General features: G+C 29.4%; 1 protein-coding gene across 1 annotated transcript; it reads left to right on the top strand.

Annotated features, from left to right (window-relative positions):
* The first annotated feature begins 11,174 nt into the window (after nucleotides 1-11,174).
* LOC107460704 (amino acid permease 3) lies at nucleotides 11,175-14,130 on the top strand. The gene is made up of 6 exons (XM_021128727.2): nucleotides 11,175-11,708; nucleotides 11,857-12,090; nucleotides 12,222-12,315; nucleotides 12,405-12,619; nucleotides 12,738-12,880; nucleotides 13,168-14,130. The coding sequence occupies exons 1-6, from the start codon at nucleotides 11,576-11,578 to the stop codon at nucleotides 13,822-13,824; spliced, it is 1,476 nt and encodes a 491-aa protein (XP_020984386.1). The 5' UTR covers nucleotides 11,175-11,575; the 3' UTR covers nucleotides 13,825-14,130.
* The last annotated feature ends 3,896 nt before the right edge of the window (nucleotides 14,131-18,026 follow it).

The following is an 18,026-nucleotide window of genomic DNA, read 5'->3' as shown; positions in this document are numbered from 1 at the left end:
AATTGAGATGAATTCTGTTGTAGTAGATTTGGTGAATAAGGAATGGTCTGCCTTCGATTAAGTATAACCCAATTGAAGTAGAACTGAACAGAGCTTTAAACTCCATTAGCAACTTGCTTGTTTGAAGTCGTAAAAGGATTGTTAGAGTTTGCAAACTGTTTTTGGTGGAGCGCTTAGACCAGGAGGCACCTTCATGTAGACTTCTTTTGGGAGATCACTGTGTAAGAAGGCTGTGTTGATGTCTAATTGGTGAAGGCACCCATTTTTACATGTAGTAATAACCAGAAGAACACGTAGTGTTGTCATCTTGATAATTGGATTGAAAGTGTCAAAATAATCATAGCCTTGAGTTTGTGTGAATCCTTTCGCCACTAGTCTTGTTTTGTGTCTTTTAATGCTTCCATCTGATTTATATTTTGTTTTAAAAATCCATTTGCACCCAATTGCCTTTTTGTCTTTGGGGAGAAAGGTGAGCTTCCAAGTGTTACCGTCTTCTAAAGCTATTAACTCAGATTTGATTGCTTGCCTCTAACAATTGTGTATGCTTGTTTATTCATAAGATGTTGGTTCAGAATTTGTTGAGATAGTAATAGATAGAGCCTTGTGTGACTGAGAGGTGAGTCATAGGACATGTAATCTGACATTGGATACTTTAGAGGGGATGATTGGACGTGAGGTTGGGAGATGGTGGTGGGCATACATTGATAATCTTTTAAATAACTTGGTTTATGCCTTTTACGTGTGGATCTTCTCAGAACAGCAGTTTCACCAGTGACAAATTGTGTGTGAGATAATATATCACTGTCATGAGCAGTGATGGTAGTAGTGTTCTTGTTTCATTGAAAACATTTCTTTTTAAATTTCTGCAATTCGAAAAAGATCTCCTTCATAAAACTAATGCTTGAGATTGTTCCAAAGTTGTGAATCTGTATTACACAACAGAACGCTCTTCAAGATTTTGTTGCCTAAGGAGGAGCGCAACCATGATAGAACAAAGGTGTTGCATCTGTCCCAGAGTTAAAAATTTGGATAGTTTCTTTCGAGTTTTTGAAGAGTTCCATCAATAAATCTCAATTTGCTCTTGGATTTGATAGACAACAAGACAGATCGCGCCCAAAAATGATAATTGCAGATTGTTAGTGAAGTGTGGGTGAGCATTAAACCTGGTGTTTCATTTGGATGCAAGTAGTATGGTTTGTCAGATCTTGAATTGCATTGATGGTTGTTCTTTCTATTTGTGATTGAAATGATGCAAGTTGATTTATCAATCTTTCTACTGTTTGTAAATTTGATGTTAAAAATTTTTTATTTTGTTGATTCTCTAGATCTACCACTCTTTTTCTACGATCTGCCATCGTTGATGCAGAAGGAGGAGACAAAATTTTTTATTTTCTATGTATATATATATATATATATATATATATAGTTAGAGAAAAGCTCTACATCCATGTAAAAAATACATAGATGTTATCCAAATAACTTCCTCCACACGTGCGTTCCCCCTACCTTATAGTCGTTTGTTATACATGCGCCTCATATAACGTAAACATTCTGTTCCGTGAAAAACCTTTCTCAGCATAAACCTTGTTCTCTTCTCGCGTTTTTGTTCTTTTTCTTTTTCTTCTTCAACCTAATAAAATTCCTTGCTCTCCTCTATTCGCGTTTTTCTTCTCTGCATTATGGATCTGGATTGAGTTTGATGTAATTAGCTTCGTCGTTCTTCTTCTTCTTCTTCTTCTTCTTCTTCTTCTTCTTCTTCTTCTTCTTCTTCTTCTTCTTCTTCTTCTTCTTCTTCTTCTTCTTCTTCTTCTTCTTCTTCTTCTTCTTCTTCTTCTTCTTCTTCTTCTTCTTCTTCTTCTTCTTCTTCTTCTTCGATCTGGACTTCTGAATTGAAACAATGAATGAATCAACTTCAAATCAGTTGAATGAGTGCGATTTGGATTATATTCAATGAAATGCAATTGCTAATTTTATTTAAATTAAATTGAATGGACGGATGTGATCTGAATCTGAATTGAATTGATAATATCTAAATTGTAGACAGAGTTGTTTCGAATTTGGTTTTGTATAATGGATTATCTCTCGTTCACTATGAGTAACTTTTCGATTCGATAAGTATTATAGAGTTGTTTCACCATGAGCATGTGTTTGGTTCGGTATGCAGAAAGGAGTATGTAAAAAAATTAGAGGAAAAAGTTTGTTATCCCACAAAGAAGCGACATTGAGCAATGTGAACGACCTTCAAAGCCCGCCACGCGTCAAAACAAGAGGCCGACCCAAGAACAGCCTTGGATCAAACTTGGAAAAAAAGATCTCAAATGCCATGAAGAAAAAGAAAAAGACAGCTCCAAGCGAGGTAAAATTGACTTGCTTTCGATTAGGTAAAAATTTAGTTGTGCATTTTGCTAATATACAATTAATTATGTCTTTTTTTTTGTAGTTGAACTTTTTAGACGCTGGATCATCGATTTAGTCAAGCTCCAGTCTTTACAATGCACCAGATATGAATTATCTAAGAGATGATTATACAAGTTTTAGTTTTTATTAATAGATATTTCTGTTCACCCATGAGCACATTTCGGTTCGACAAGTGTATTAATTTCGGTTCACCGAGGTTATAGGTGGGTTAATTTTTGACTGTTGTTAGTCTTTAATGAATAGTCACTTTTTTTTGTGAAATTCTTTATTCCAAAAGTCATTTTTTTCTTTATTGTACTATGTCATAGAGTTTAGGTGTTTGTGAAACTGAATACTGATAGAAACATTTTTTTATAATTAGCTATTTGAATTTCTGTACAGTGTGTTTGCAATTTTTGGTCCGGCCAGTATATTAATTTCGGTTCACTGTGTTTTTTGGTGTTCTTAATATATTAGTAAATACACTGATTCCAATAGCTGGAGAACTTGGAACAAAACAGCAGCTAGACAGTTCCAACAGATAGGACAAAGAGTAATTCATCTTAAATCAAATATAAATATTAACATTTGATATATACATTGATATTAAGAATAGATATATACATTAACATTTACATTAATATTGACATATATACATTTAAAAGAAACATTGTTTGTTTTTTTAAACAAGTTAAACAAAACATTGTTAATTACAACCAGTTAATCATAGTATGTCCTATTTACTATCTAAATCTCCAGATGAGAATTTACAATAAGGGCTGGAGAGGGCAACAGATGGCTTCGGAAGTCTTATTGCTTCAGATTTCCGATCAGTTAATGTGCTTACGTTATAGTGCGGCTTCTCCTTCATTGTCACCATTATCTTGTTCTGTTTTTCTGTAATGAAAAAAATTGGTCAATACTTCACTACTTAATACACCGATAAGCACAAGCATGTATATCTTAATCAAGTCAATTAAAATGTCACAGGCCACCGAACCGAAACTCATTCATGCACATAATGAAACACGATAAATAATGAAACAGCTAGAAAATGATTGTTGCATGCTATCACAATAATCTTAAACATTGAAAAAATTTGGTCAATGCTTCACTCAATACACCGATAAGCACAAGCATGTATATCTTAATCAAATCTATTAAAATGCCACAGGCCACCAAACCGAAACTCATTCATGCACAGAATCAAACATCATAAATAATAAAAATACTAGGAAATGATTCTTGCATGCTATCACAATAATGTTACACACTGAACAAAGTAAAATGAGGCCACCGAACCGAACAACATTCATTTGGTGAATAAAAATCACAAAGGCTACCGAATCGAACAACGTTCATGTGGTGAATAAATGGTAATCAACTTTCAATCAACAAGAATAGTATTTCTCCATGCAAAAGAAGTACTGAATAGAGTAACAACCAATTTCATTCAAAACCCTAGTTATATTGTAGAAATTCAATCACAGTAATCTTAAACCCTGAACAAAGAAAAAGAATGCCACTGAACTAAACAATGTTCATGTGAAGAATAAATCGTTTTCAACTTTTAATCATCAAAAATAGTATTTCTCCATGCAAAAGAAGTACTGAACAGAGTAACAACCAATTTCAAAGCCCTAGTTATATTATCCACTAAACTGAATGAAAATAATAACAAATTTCATTCCAAGCCCTAGTTATACTGTAAAAATGCATTCACAATAGTTCGATCTACTAAACGAAACAAATCAATTCATTAAACCTAAAATACAACTAGGAGAAACGCGACATTGCAAGATTTCAAATGAACAGTAGTTTTTCTCATACTTTTGATAGTCTCTGTTGCTATTTTCATTCGTTTGTGGTTGTTCCTTGCCAAATCTTCTCGCGATTCTTCTGCAGTAGTGGTTTTCGTAAAGAACCTGACTGAAGTTTGAGTGATTTTGAGAGAAATTCGAAGAGAATGAGCAGTTTCGTGCGTTTTGAAGAAGAAGGAACATTTTTTCATAATGAAGCGCAAATAAAGATAGTAGTTTAGTGTGTATAAAACGCATGAAAGTCACGTTTATTTAATAAAATTAGAAGCGCATGAGTTGTTTTAAGTTTGAGCCAACTTAATTACATAGTAACATAAATGTGTAGCATCTGTGAATTAGTTATACTTGACTAACTAATTCTAAAAATCTAATTGATCTAACGAGCCAATATACAACTGTAATATTTTACATAATAGATTCAATAAATTTATGATAAATTTTTAATATAAGAAATAAAAATATTTTATACGCCAACAGTTTGTGTGAATGCATTAACATTCATATATGAATATCTCTTTTAAAACCCGACAGCACTGAGCTTTTAAAACTTTATAATTTTTTTATTATTAGTAGTAGTATTATTCAATAAATTAAACGGCAAATGGAGGTTTGCATAATTGTATGCAACATATAGTTAACCCTTTTTTTTTAAAGAAAAAAAATTGTTCATGACGTACTAAGCTCCCAATATCACAATCGTTTTCAAGGAGAGTAATGATAATCACTTATATATTCTTTTCGTTTATGCAAGAGAAAATCGAAAATTTACGTAATATCACAAAAATAAATAAACTAATAAAGTATGTAAAATATAAAATTTTAACAGAATTTAAATTATAAATTATAAAATAAAAGAAAAAAGGGGAAGAGATTAATTATCATATGCTTAATTTTTTACCCACCACCACCATGCAAATAGTCATTCAAAGTTTCAAAGAATTCAGCTGCGTGCTTCTAAATTCTAACCTTAGACCTTTAAGTTTGACCAATAATATATAGAGAGATAGATATATCTGGTGGGTTTGATTCTTGTCTCTCTCATCATCATGAAATATTAATCTATGAAATTAAAGTAGCTAGTGGAAACTTCAATTTCACTGATGAAACTTTTAATTTAATTACTATTATTGTTACTATTTTTTTTGTGCAACTGTATGAAAGTTTTGATTATTTTTAACAAAAAAGCACAAGAAGTAGTGTCAAGTGTCTCCTTTTTCGGCTTCCCCCTCTCCCAGTTTCATTTCTTCTACTTTAATTTAAAAGATTCTATTTGATTCGATGCTACTCGGATTAAATAAAATAAAATAATTTGTTATTGTTAAAAAAAGTATGGTTTTTTTAGGTAGGATGGTAAAGATATTTTATTTTCGGTTATTAGAATTGAGATTAAATACACCTAATTTAATTTTTCAAAAACTAACTTAAATGATAAAGATTATTTTATAAATTATTTAGAAATTTTATTTTTGAGTGATGTAAAATTTTTAATATATTTTTTTATGCCTAGAAATGATTATTTAAAGCGTAAATATTTATAGGTGAGTGATTTAGTAATATTGTATCGGATAGATTCAGAATTGATGTTAAGTGAATTTAACTTAATTTTAAAAACTAGCTTAATTATAAGATGATAAAAGTATCTCATATTTATTAACTTCTTAAAGATTTTATTTATGAAAGACGTAAATTTTGTAATATGAGTAAAAAAAAAAAACGGAATTAAATGGATTGTGCCTTTATTACTTTTTAAATGTTAGCATTTTTTTTGTGTTTTGTTTATGTTTTTTATTAATGGTTGGGTTTTGGTCTTTTATATTTTCATCGAGTAAATAGTATATTTTTTATTTGATTTTTACGTGGGTTCGGTGTTTTAGCGTGTTTTTTTAAGAATAGGACTTAGTGACTGTTTGGGTGTCTTTCTTAAAAAAAATATTTTTTTAAGAATAAAACTCTACATTTAAGCAAAATTCTTATTTAAGTCTATCCAAGTTGTTGTAACAACTTTTCAAATCACGTGCTCTTCTTCTTTTCGTTCTCCTTCTCCTCCTCCTAGTATTTCTTTTTCTTCTTCTTCCAAATTCAAGCAGGCTCTTCTTCTTCCCTTCTTCTCCTCCTCCTCCTCCTTCTTCTTTTTCCAAATTTGCATACGCAGATTTTTCTTCTTTCCTTCTTCTTCTTCTCTTAAAGATTATCAATTCAATTCAATTCAGAACACCTACATCCATTCAATTCAAAACAATTCAATTCAATTCATAATAAACCGAACATGTTATTAAGGTGAAACAATTGTATAGTACTAAATGAACGAAACATTATCCATTATATAAAATCAAATTCAAAACGAATTTCTGTATAATGAACCGAATACGTTATTACTATGAAACAATTGTATAGTACTAAATGAATGGAACATTATCCATTATATAAAATCAAATTCAAAACAGCTTTCTTCATAATGAATCGAACGCGTTATTAAGGTAAAACAATTGTATAATACTAAATGAACGGAACATTATTCATTAAAAAATTTTTTTTTGTCGATTTAAAGCCGCACAAGTAAGCCCTTATTATTTTGATAATTAGCTCAACATATCTATTTTGTTGAGTTTTTATATTTTGTTATTTGTTTGTAATCGAACAACCCAACTAAAAATCGAAGGAAAAAAAATATATGTTTAGTTTTAAAAGCTTAATTTTTTGGTTCATCACCAAATTTCTATTATAGGAATATGTGATCATAGTTTATAGATAATTTGTTTAAAAAGTCTTAATTATTTGATTAGGAAGAGTATCAAATTTTGGCAATCGTTTAATTAATTACGTGATTAAGTTCTGGTCAAACATTCTGACCTTTAATAATTTAGGACATTTCAAAAGAGATAATAATCATAATATTACTATATTTTCTATTTTTTTGTTATGAAAATATTATTAGGAGGTTAACATTTTTAATGAAAAAAAATATTGGTCAATGTTAAATCAAATTTAAAGTATATATTATGGAAAAAATATTAAATACGTAATATCTCTTTTTCTTTTACATAGTATGTAAAAAGATTTGGGTAATAAGAATCGATTAGCTAGCTATAATAATTGAACATCTTTTAATTTATTCCAAATAATTTAATTTTCTCCGCAAAGTATATATATTATACCAAATGCAAAAAATATAATAATATCTTCGAATCTTGTGATTAAGATGTGTTATGTTCATCGGTCATGTGCAATTTCAGAGATATTATTTCCTCTCTCATCAGAAGAAAGAAAGAATTTCTTCCTCCTAACAAACATTACCAATTTACCATCATCAAATTATGTTCAGTCTCATTTTCTTCTTTTTATTGCTCCGATATAAGTAATTTTTTTTTTTATTTTGTCATGCAATGAAGTTTGTTAGATTTTTCTATTTTTGGGAGAATCCTCTAACTTATTAAGCTAAAGATTAATATGGAGATAAATAAGTTAATCACTCGATAAATTTAATTTGGTTAGATTTTAATTTTATATATACTATTTAAATTTTATCTTTTGCAATTTTAGTTGAATGAAAGAAGATTTTTCTAAATTTTTTCCAACATTTGCGAGTAATAAAAATAAGCATTTGCCACAAATTAAATAAACTTATATATATTATTAATAAATTCTTAATAAATTCTAGTATGTTTATATTTATGGTGGTTACAGTAATTATATAATTATTGTTAAAATTAAAATGATAATAACTTTTAAGTAGTCATCTCTTAAAATTCAAACACAAGTCTATTTTTTAAATTTAAAATATAAATTAAAAAATATATATATAAAAATAAAAATAATGTAGATTAATTAATTGTCAAATGTTCACTAATTAATTATAAAAGAATTACGATCCCTCCAATTATTGAGTTTTAGAATTTAGTGAATAATAATAAGTGGCAATGTGATTGCGTGCACCCATGACCATATTAATACGTGTATGGCCTTTTTTGGTTCCATCCATATATAATATCTTTAATTAATTTGTTAGGTACGTATAAGTAGTTTATGATATGTACCCAATATTTAATAATTACTCACATACACATTACTCAATTTTTTTAAATTTTCCACACGTTAGTAAAGTCAAACAATTCACAATTAAATTACCAAAAAAAAAGAAAAATTAAAAGGAAATTATTGATGAGAAATTCAGAATAAACTAAAGATATAATAATATATAGTAGGAGGGGGAAAATGATTCATTGCCATATGTGTCACTAATTAAAGGTACATTGAATTTCTATAAGTTTCATTTTTGTTTTTTTATTGGGTCGAGATTCTATGTTCCAATTTCCTTATTCACAAGAAAATATCCCTACAAAATGTTGTACCTACATGTGTAGGAGAAATCAAATTAATTTATTATGACTAAGTAAAATTAAATTAGAAATATTTATTACTTATTAATTAATAATAAAATCTTCAAAGATAGGTCAAGAGACTTGGCTAATTACATAATTAATTTTTCCTCAGTTATTGGGGACAAAAAGATAAGAATCATTAAGATGCAACTTGTCCAACCAATTGTAAGAGTTTTATGGGAATAATTAAATTATTTTTTTTTTAATTGTTGGTGGCTAAATTTTGTAGAGTATTTTAAGATGGTCATCAAGATAAAGAAAACAAATTTTGACCGAAATAATTGATCCTAAATATGCTTGTAATGTGGCACTTTGCTTATTCATTCATTTTTTCTAAGAATGAATGAATATTTTGAAATGGAACCTTATTCTCTCTTTCAGTAAGGGTGGATGAGAGGCGTTGCATATTAGAATTTTTTATTCTAGGGTGGTCCTTTAAAGAGATATATACAATAATAAATAATATTTCACATTTATAACTCTATTAATTCCACTATATAAGGTAGAGAGGTTAATACACTATAGGCACAATATATACCTAGCTATCTACCTTAGTATTAATTTTAAATCATATCCCTTTTTTATTATATTATTATTCCAACATTTTTCATTATTATTATTATTATTATTAGTATCACTAGAGCTTCTGTTGGTGGTGTGTTGCTGTGCTATTTCCATTGCATTAATAAGATCAAGGTATGTATGAGAATCATTAAGCTTTAATTAATTAATTTCTAATTTAGGCATAATGTATTGGCCTACTATCATCACTGTTTGTTAATTCATATTTAAAATGTGTTGTTGAAAATATAAAAAATAATAAGAGGGTTATAGATGTAGTAGTGTCTCTAATTATGCTGCTACATAATTATATACTAATAACACTTTTATAAGAGACTACTATAGTCTTAATAAAATTAATTTGAATTTATATATTTGAAGTTTTTAACCATAACTTCATTAATTGTAGTTTGGTAAAGTTAAACATATGAAATAATTATATATAGTAATAGTATAGTCACTTTAATTAGTTTTAGGCAATGATGTGATTAGTTAGTTTCATAAAACAAGGGACTGTTGTGAGGAAAACAATCTTAAACATGTTCTAAAAATTTTAGGAAGGAACATTGATTGCATGGTAAATTAGACACAGCAAACAACATAGCATTATTGTTATCTGACTTAGCTATTCAGATGTAGGTGTTTTTAATTTTTTATTTTTTTTATAAGAAACATGAGAAATAAAAAAATCTAAAGTTTACGTAAAATTAAAAATAATAAAATATAAAACGTAAAGAAATTTAAATTATAAAATTATTTGATTTAACGAAAATTTTATAAAATTAATTGAATTATTTAAATTTATAAATAAAAAATTGAAAATTAAATCGAACTTCTAATTATTACAATTTCAGCTATCAAACATAATTATAAATTGATAAAAACTCAGGTGCAGTGAATTTCACGTGAAGTTAATAATTGAGAGCTGTTAGATTATTTGACTGATTTGACTAAATTTTTATCTAACGACTCTCAGCTATCAACTTTACGTGAAGTCGACTACATCTAAATTTTTACCTTATAAATTTACCTGTCTTTATATTATATACTAAAAATATATTAAAAAGTATTATTATATATGTAAGACAAAATTCAAATTTTTAATACTTATTTATATAGATGAATAAATTGATTACTCGACTAACTCAAATTAATTTTATCCGCACTAGATAGCAAAATTAGGTTAAGGTTAGAATTCTGATTTAGGATTTAGGGAGGAAAGGAAAAGAAAAATCCAAGAAGAAGACAAAATAAAGAAAGGAAAGGGGAAGGAAGCTTATTTGATTTGATAGGAAAGTGGGATCATAACTACTAAGCAGTAACCACACGAAACACACACACAAATCAAGCGGTTTGTGAATGAAAATCAATTTGATTGAGACACACACACAAACTAGTGTATGCCCTCTTACACGGGATTTCTAGTCAAACCAGTGTTTCAACTTTCAACTTATTAAATACCACATTAACACACCAACACTGACCCATAACCTAACAAACCTATTTCCCTTTTTACTCGAATCTAATTCATAAATTGATAACAATAATTTTTTTAAACACGTTAATTTAATTTGTGTTTGTATGATCGCACATAATTTTAAAGATTAAATAAGTTATTAGATGCTGACGTGGAAATAGTTGACACCTGGTCATTAACATCACGTGCGTCTCACTTCCTTGATTGCATTCACATTGCATGCCTCATTAAATTAAGCCAAACTCATTTTCTTACATTCTTAAAAAAGAAAACAAAATGCCAAATTGTTTACCAACGATTAAGACAAGTCAATAGATTAAATTAAATAAATTTAAATAAATAAATAGATTATCATAAACACACATACCACCTTTCAGACTCTCACAACTTCTTCACTATTTATCAACAAATAAGCATATATTTATTTAATTTAAAATAAAAAAAACTTTGGAATCTAACAATATTTGTTTTTTTTTCTCTCTCTCTCTCTCTCACTCAAATATTAACTCTTCTCTGCCATGGCACCATTATTTATATGCTCCCAAACCTATCCTTTGTTCATTGCATAACTCCACAGACTTGTGAGAATTGGAGTTGTGTCCAAAAACAAACACAAGAGGCACTTTTCTTGTGTTGTTTTTCTTCTTCTTGTTCTTCAATTCCCTCCTTTGACTTTCAAGAACACCATTTTCGCCTGAACCTCCTAACACATGGTTTAAGGTTGCAACAAGATTTAATTTTCTGGGAAGTTGTGTCATTGGGGGGAGTTAAAACATAAAACATAAAACCTTGGTTTCTCATCATAACTACCCTTAACTTCTTCAAACCTTACCTCTATACATTCATATTCATCTTGCAAAGTGCATGCACAAACAATAAATAAATAAACAAAGCCTTATTTATTGTTGTGTTGGTCTTGTTTTTCATAATAATTAAGAAACATGGTTGAGAAGGTTGCCGCCACTGCCACCACCACCGCGAAGAACCACCACCAATCATTTGATCTCTCCATTGACATGCATCAACAAGGAGGCTCCAAGTTGTTCGACGACGATGGCCGCCTCAAAAGATCTGGTAAGTAGTAACATCTCATGTACTCATTTTTTCTTTGGTGGAAATTCAGATGCAATTAGTTTCATGTCTTTACTGCGAAATTAACTGCACCTGAATTTTCAAATCTTTGCTTGTTAATTTTTTATGTACTCATTATTGATCGCCTCAGGTACGATGTGGACGGCGAGCGCCCACATAATAACAGCTGTGATAGGGTCAGGGGTGTTGTCCCTGGCTTGGGCCATAGCTCAGCTCGGATGGATCGCCGGACCGGCCGTCATGATTTTGTTCTCCTTGGTCACTTACTATACCTCTTCACTCCTCGCCGCTTGTTACCGTTCCGGCGACCCTGTCACCGGAAAAAGAAACTACACTTACATGGATGCGGTTCATGCAAACCTTGGTAATAATAATAATAATGATGATGATAAATAAAATTATATATTCAGTCCATTTAACCAAAAAAATGAAGAAAATAAATTCTGGGTTGTGATTAAAATTCTAAAAAGGTTCAAACTTTGGTGATTGTTTTAGGTGGCTTGAAGGTCAAGCTTTGTGGGCTAGTTCAGTATACTAACCTTTTTGGAGTAGCCATTGGTTACACCATAGCTTCTGCTAAGAGCATGGGGTGAGTTTAATTTCATTTTAAGATCCTTTTTAGTAATAATAATAACTTTGAGAAGAAAATGATGTAATTTTGGTTTCTGAATCAAACAGGGCTGTAAGAAAATCTATCTGTGTTCATGCAAGCAGAGGAAGGAACCCATGCCATACCAATGGCAATGTTTACACAATTGCATTTGGAATAGCTGAACTTTTTCTCTCTCAAATCCCAGATTTTGATCAGTTATGGTGGCTTTCAATTCTAGCTGCTGTTATGTCCTTCACATACTCAACAATTGGTCTTGGCCTTGGAGTTGTTAAAGTTATAGGTATCAATCTATGATCATAATTTCTTTAAATTTTGTGATTAAATTGAAATTGAAGTACTAGAAAGAAAGAAAGAAAGAAAGAAATGTCTCTCACTACAACAATGGTTTAATGTAACAGAAAACAAAGTGATTAAGGGAAGCCTAACAGGGGTGACAGTTGGTCCTTCTGTCACTGAAACTGAAAAAGTTTGGAACACCTTTGAAGCTCTTGGTGACATAGCCTTTGCCTACTCATACTCCATGATTCTTATTGAAATTCAGGTAATTAATAAATCTCCCAATATTGAAATACTATTAATTTAGTTATTTAGAATGAACTAAACAAATTCGCATAATACTTTTTTAAACGATAAATCAATTTTTCACCATTCCAAAATTTCTATTTTGTCTCCGACTATTTAAGTAATTGGTTTAAACGACCGTTAACGTATCAGCAGTCAGTTAAACCAATTATTTTAGACAAATAGTTAGGGACCGAAAAGGTATTTATTCAAAAAAAGAAAGCAAAATTGAAGTTTTGAGAGAAATAACAATGGTATGTGAAACAGGACACAATAAAATCCCCACCATCAGAGGCAAAAACAATGAAGAAAGCAACATTCATCAGTGTGGCAGTAACCACCTTCTTCTACATGCTATGTGGCTGCTTCGGCTACGCGGCGTTCGGGGACAAGGCCCCCGGAAACCTGCTAACCGACGCCGGATTCTCGAACCCTTTCTGGCTGCTAGACATAGCCAACATTGCCATAGTAATCCACCTTGTAGGAGCATACCAAGTGTATTGCCAACCCCTCTTCGCCTTCATCGAAAAGTATGCAAGCAAGAAGTTCCCAGACAGTGATTTCATTAACAAAGACAGCGAGATCTGTGTCCCAGGTTGTTCCAAACCATACAAGCTCAATCTCTTCAGGCTAACATGGAGAACAGGATTTGTGATCTTAACAACATTGATATCCATGTTGCTTCCTTTCTTCAACAACATTGTTGGACTTCTTGGTGCTCTTGGATTCTGGCCTCTAACGGTTTATTTTCCGGTTCAAATGTATATTATTCAGAAGAGAATACCGAAATGGAGCACCAAATGGGTGTGTCTTCAAGTTCTTAGTCTTGCATGCCTTGTCATTTCTCTTGCTGCTGCTGCTGGATCCATTGCTGGGATTGTTGATCAGCTTCATGATATTAAGTTGTTTGGTTCTGAATATTGATCAACATCCATGGAACAATAAATAACACTCTGGTTACCATTTTCATATAGGAAGGTTTAAGAAACAAGAAACAAAAAAAAAATCATATATTATATATATATATATCAAAGTTAATACAAGTTTTTGAAGTTCTTGTTTTTTAATGTTTATATTATATAGCCTTGGCTGGGATGGTAATCTTGTTGTTTATTGCTTAATTAATTAGCAATCCTTTTTTTTTAATGTTTAATTTCTCTTACTTTGTAACTTGTTCTGAGTTCTAATACAAAGTGGAAGAAATGAAGCAAAAGAGGTTTGGAGTTCAAAGACTTATTGTGTTAGATTCTCCTTCTATTTCATTTTGGTATTGCATAAAATACAACTAAATTAAAGTGAGATTTATGTAATTTATGTGTTCATGTAATTTTAAATAATATATTAAAAATGAGTGGTTTTTATTGCAATTAGATAGTGTGATTAATTAAATCGGAATAAATATATTATTTTATATTTTATGTATATACATTATATAATTTTGTTAGTATATGAATATTTTGGATAATGTTATGGCGCATTGTATTTTTTTAATAAAAATAAAAATTGCTCTTTTTATAATTAAAAAAAACCATCAAAACAAGAGATGATACACATATTCTTTATAAATTTACTGAAAATCTTCAGATTTTTTATTGATTTCAATGATGATGGAGCTCAATTTGGCATTCTGCAAAAATATGATTAAAGCATTAATTACAAAATACAGTTTTATGCCTAGAGTTGCATGCTTATATAACTATAAATATTAAATTAAATAAGATAATTTTGTATTATTATTAATTGTATATATTACTGTTATATATATTAAACAAGATAAATTCTAACTGTTTTTTTTTTCCTAGTATTACTGATACAACAAACATAGAGTAAGAGACAAATCTTTATATACAAAAAATATAACACATTTATCTTACTTCTCCATACATGCACATATTCTAAATTCAAATTGATGAGACAACACATGGTTTAGGTTTGATTATGTTAAAAAAGGTGTTATATATTCTGTACCTTAAACCATTAGCCATGAACCGCTGAAAGTGGGAAAATGCAAGGTCCATATATAGAATTGCACTGAAATAAAGATAGAATCTCGTTCAATCTGGACCATCAAAACTTGAGCGTGATGGCTCCTTATATTAGATCATCACAAAGTGGCTTATAAGATCAGAGCTATATATTTGAGACAAATATGTGCTTTGAATTGGTGGTGATCTTTTCATGCATGTTCCAACATGCAAGGGTCTGCTTTGCTTTTAAAGTACCATCAAAGTAAAGTAATGGCCTTAATCGTATTTAATATATATCAGTCTGAGCTTCAAGTTTAGGACCATTTATTAACTAACGAGGTTAGCCAAGTTGTTAGTTTATTAGTCCATCTAAGCTAATATCGAAAGTTTGAATTTTTCGTTGTATATATAGATTCATTAGACAATAATAAACCTTTAAATAGGGGTGACAATGGGACGAATTTTTGTCCTATCTGATCTTGTCTCACCTTCCAATAACTCACATTGAATCCGTTTTACTTTTATCTGCTAGTAAAAAGTTAAACTCTAACCCGTTTTTGTGGATATTCGTCCCGCCCTTATAATTAATAAAACCCAACAAATAAAATTAAATTTTAAAATTTATATAACTATCATTACATACATAATATAAATTAAAGTAAATATAAATATGATATAATATTATTAATTATTTTATTAATTATTTTATATATATTACATATATTATATATACCAGGACGGGCAGGAACGGTTAATCTAAATTCGATCTCATCCTGTCCAAGAATCCGTCCCATTAAAAATTCGTTCCAGTACGAAAATGGGTAATTACCTGCCTCGAACGAGTAGGGGCGAGATGGATACCCACGAGTTTGGATAGTGTTGCCACCTCTACCTTTAAATAAAGCTAAGATTTGTAACGAATTAATTCCTGTCCTGTTGGATTGAGGGTACGTGCAAAGCATATATATATTAAAAAAAATGAGTACATAATTCTAAGAAAAATTAAAAAAGTGTCATGAAGACTACCTCACCTTGCATAGAAAATTTCAATGATATTAATTTTCTTTTCTTATGAATAATTAATGGGCTATAAATTGTGGTCCACATAATTATTGTAATGGGAACACGATTATAAACGTCTGCTTGTTCTTTAAATAGATAGCCCAACAACCTACCTGCCTCTGAATTTTGGAGATTGAGTAGCACACACTAGATCATTACTCAGTGTGTAGCTTGAACAAGAGGCTATTTTAATTTAGTATTTACAATCTTGTGGGAATGAAAGTAGTATTTGTTTTAACTTTAATTTGAGGCCTCCATATACATATATATGTATAAGATTGTAGTCACCTTTACAAGAGAGTCCATAAACTTTTTGTAAAGAATTGCCTTATAAGACTTCTCATTAAAGCAATAAGCTGACTCCACTTTAAAGGGTTTACAAAGATGTAGGATCATATTCATATAATTTCCAACAATAATAATGTAACAACTTAAACCATCTTGACCAAGTCAGACCATTCATTTGTTCATTTAAATAAGCGTTGGAGTTTAAATAATACTGTCTTGTGTATGTAATAAGCCAACAACTCATTAGCAAATAATAGTAAACCCTTAAATAAAATTTAGATTTATAATAAAGTAGTTCTTGATCTAATAAAATAGAAGATACCGTGAGCAACTAAAAAATATATATATAACTTAAAATTTAGAGTCCTTTAACAAAGTTAACTTAATAATAAACGTGGTATTTTAAAATGTACACAAATCGAATTGAATTAGATATACATGTTTTTACTTCTAAATTCGACTAATTTGACCTGATCTAACAATTTATGAATTTGATATTTTCGGATAAGAATTAGATATGTGGATTGGATTGATCAGATTCAATTTTTATACACCTCTAGTAGTGTTAATGAAAACATAATTACTTGTTATTCCAATCTTGTTAGTCCATTTTATAACAAACCCATGTTTTGTAATATTAAGATCAAATTAAAATTCAGATGGTTGGCATAAACAGGCCTAGTAAATTAGTTGGATTTGCATGTTTCCAATATAATTCCCACCTTGAAGTAGTTGCACTTTGTATAAGCTAAAAGACACTACTAGTGATTGTTAGTGCATTTCATTTTATTATTTGAGTATTTCAAATTTGACTCTCCAAATTAAATAATACTAAAATTGTCTATATCACTAGATACTTTGGATTTTTAAAAACTTTTTTGGTTTGGTTTATTAATTAATAATTACATTAAAAATAAAAACTTTTAATTGGATATATTTTTTATTTTTATATTTTAAATGTCATATTTACTAACTTTTTTTTCTCTCTTTACCTTTCTTACCATGTTAAGTAGAATATATAATAGATTATTTACACTATAATTTAGTTATTAAATAAGTGTATTATGATGAGCAAAATAATTTTTTTACTTTTTTTTAATTAGTGTAATTTAATATTAATGAGTTTATTTCTTATAAAATTTTTTATATGGTCATCCCATTAAATTCATTTGTGTAGATAATTTTTTAAGTAATAAATTCTAAAATTAGTTAGTTTTGATAATATAATAATACACGAATGTCTCTATAAATTTTTTTTTATACTTTCGTTGTATGAAAATTAAACTAATAATTGATTAAGTAATTGTTATCCCACCACCAAAATTAAACCGATACTTAATCATGTGATTTTTTTTAAAAAGAGAAATCTATCTTGCTTTTCTCTTCCTTCATGAGGGTGTGGACTATTGGTTTCCTTTAGTGGGTGATAAGTGGGAAGATATAGGAAGTTTCTCACCACAACATATAAAGTGTTTTCTCTATGTTTCTTAAAGCTATATATATATAAAACGTACGGAAAATTAATAATTTAATGTTAATGAAGGAATAAAGAAGAATCTCCAAAGAGCATGGGAAAGGCAGATACACTTTCCTCGCTTTCATTGACAGTAGTATCCACTACTAATAAAGCAATAAATATTATTATTTAGTACTGTTACTTTCAGACTTTTTTGGGTTTAATCCAATTTGAAAAATTGAATGTATATATGAAGTGATGAATTGGGGTATAATTAATTGTTTGATTCAAATTAATCACTTATTGCAAAACATGTCACTAACAACTTGGCCAGTAAGAATGTGTAAGATGGC

The sequence above is a fragment of the Arachis duranensis genome, chromosome 8, assembly GCF_000817695.3.
Source record: "Arachis duranensis cultivar V14167 chromosome 8, aradu.V14167.gnm2.J7QH, whole genome shotgun sequence".
Lineage (NCBI taxonomy): Eukaryota > Viridiplantae > Streptophyta > Magnoliopsida > Fabales > Fabaceae > Arachis > Arachis duranensis.
This window is presented reverse-complemented; position numbering and strand designations above follow the sequence as displayed.

Bases quoted from the DNA above. Each gene is read 5' to 3' on its own strand.
- LOC107460704 (XM_021128727.2), top strand. From the start codon at position 11,576: ATGGTTGAGAAGGTTGCCGCCACTGCCACCACCACCGCGAAGAACCAC. The intron at 12,091-12,221 runs GTAATAATAATA...TGATTGTTTTAG, and splicing joins TGCGGTTCATGCAAACCTTG to GTGGCTTGAAGGTCAAGCTT. The intron at 12,620-12,737 runs GTATCAATCTAT...TTAATGTAACAG, and splicing joins TGGAGTTGTTAAAGTTATAG to AAAACAAAGTGATTAAGGGA.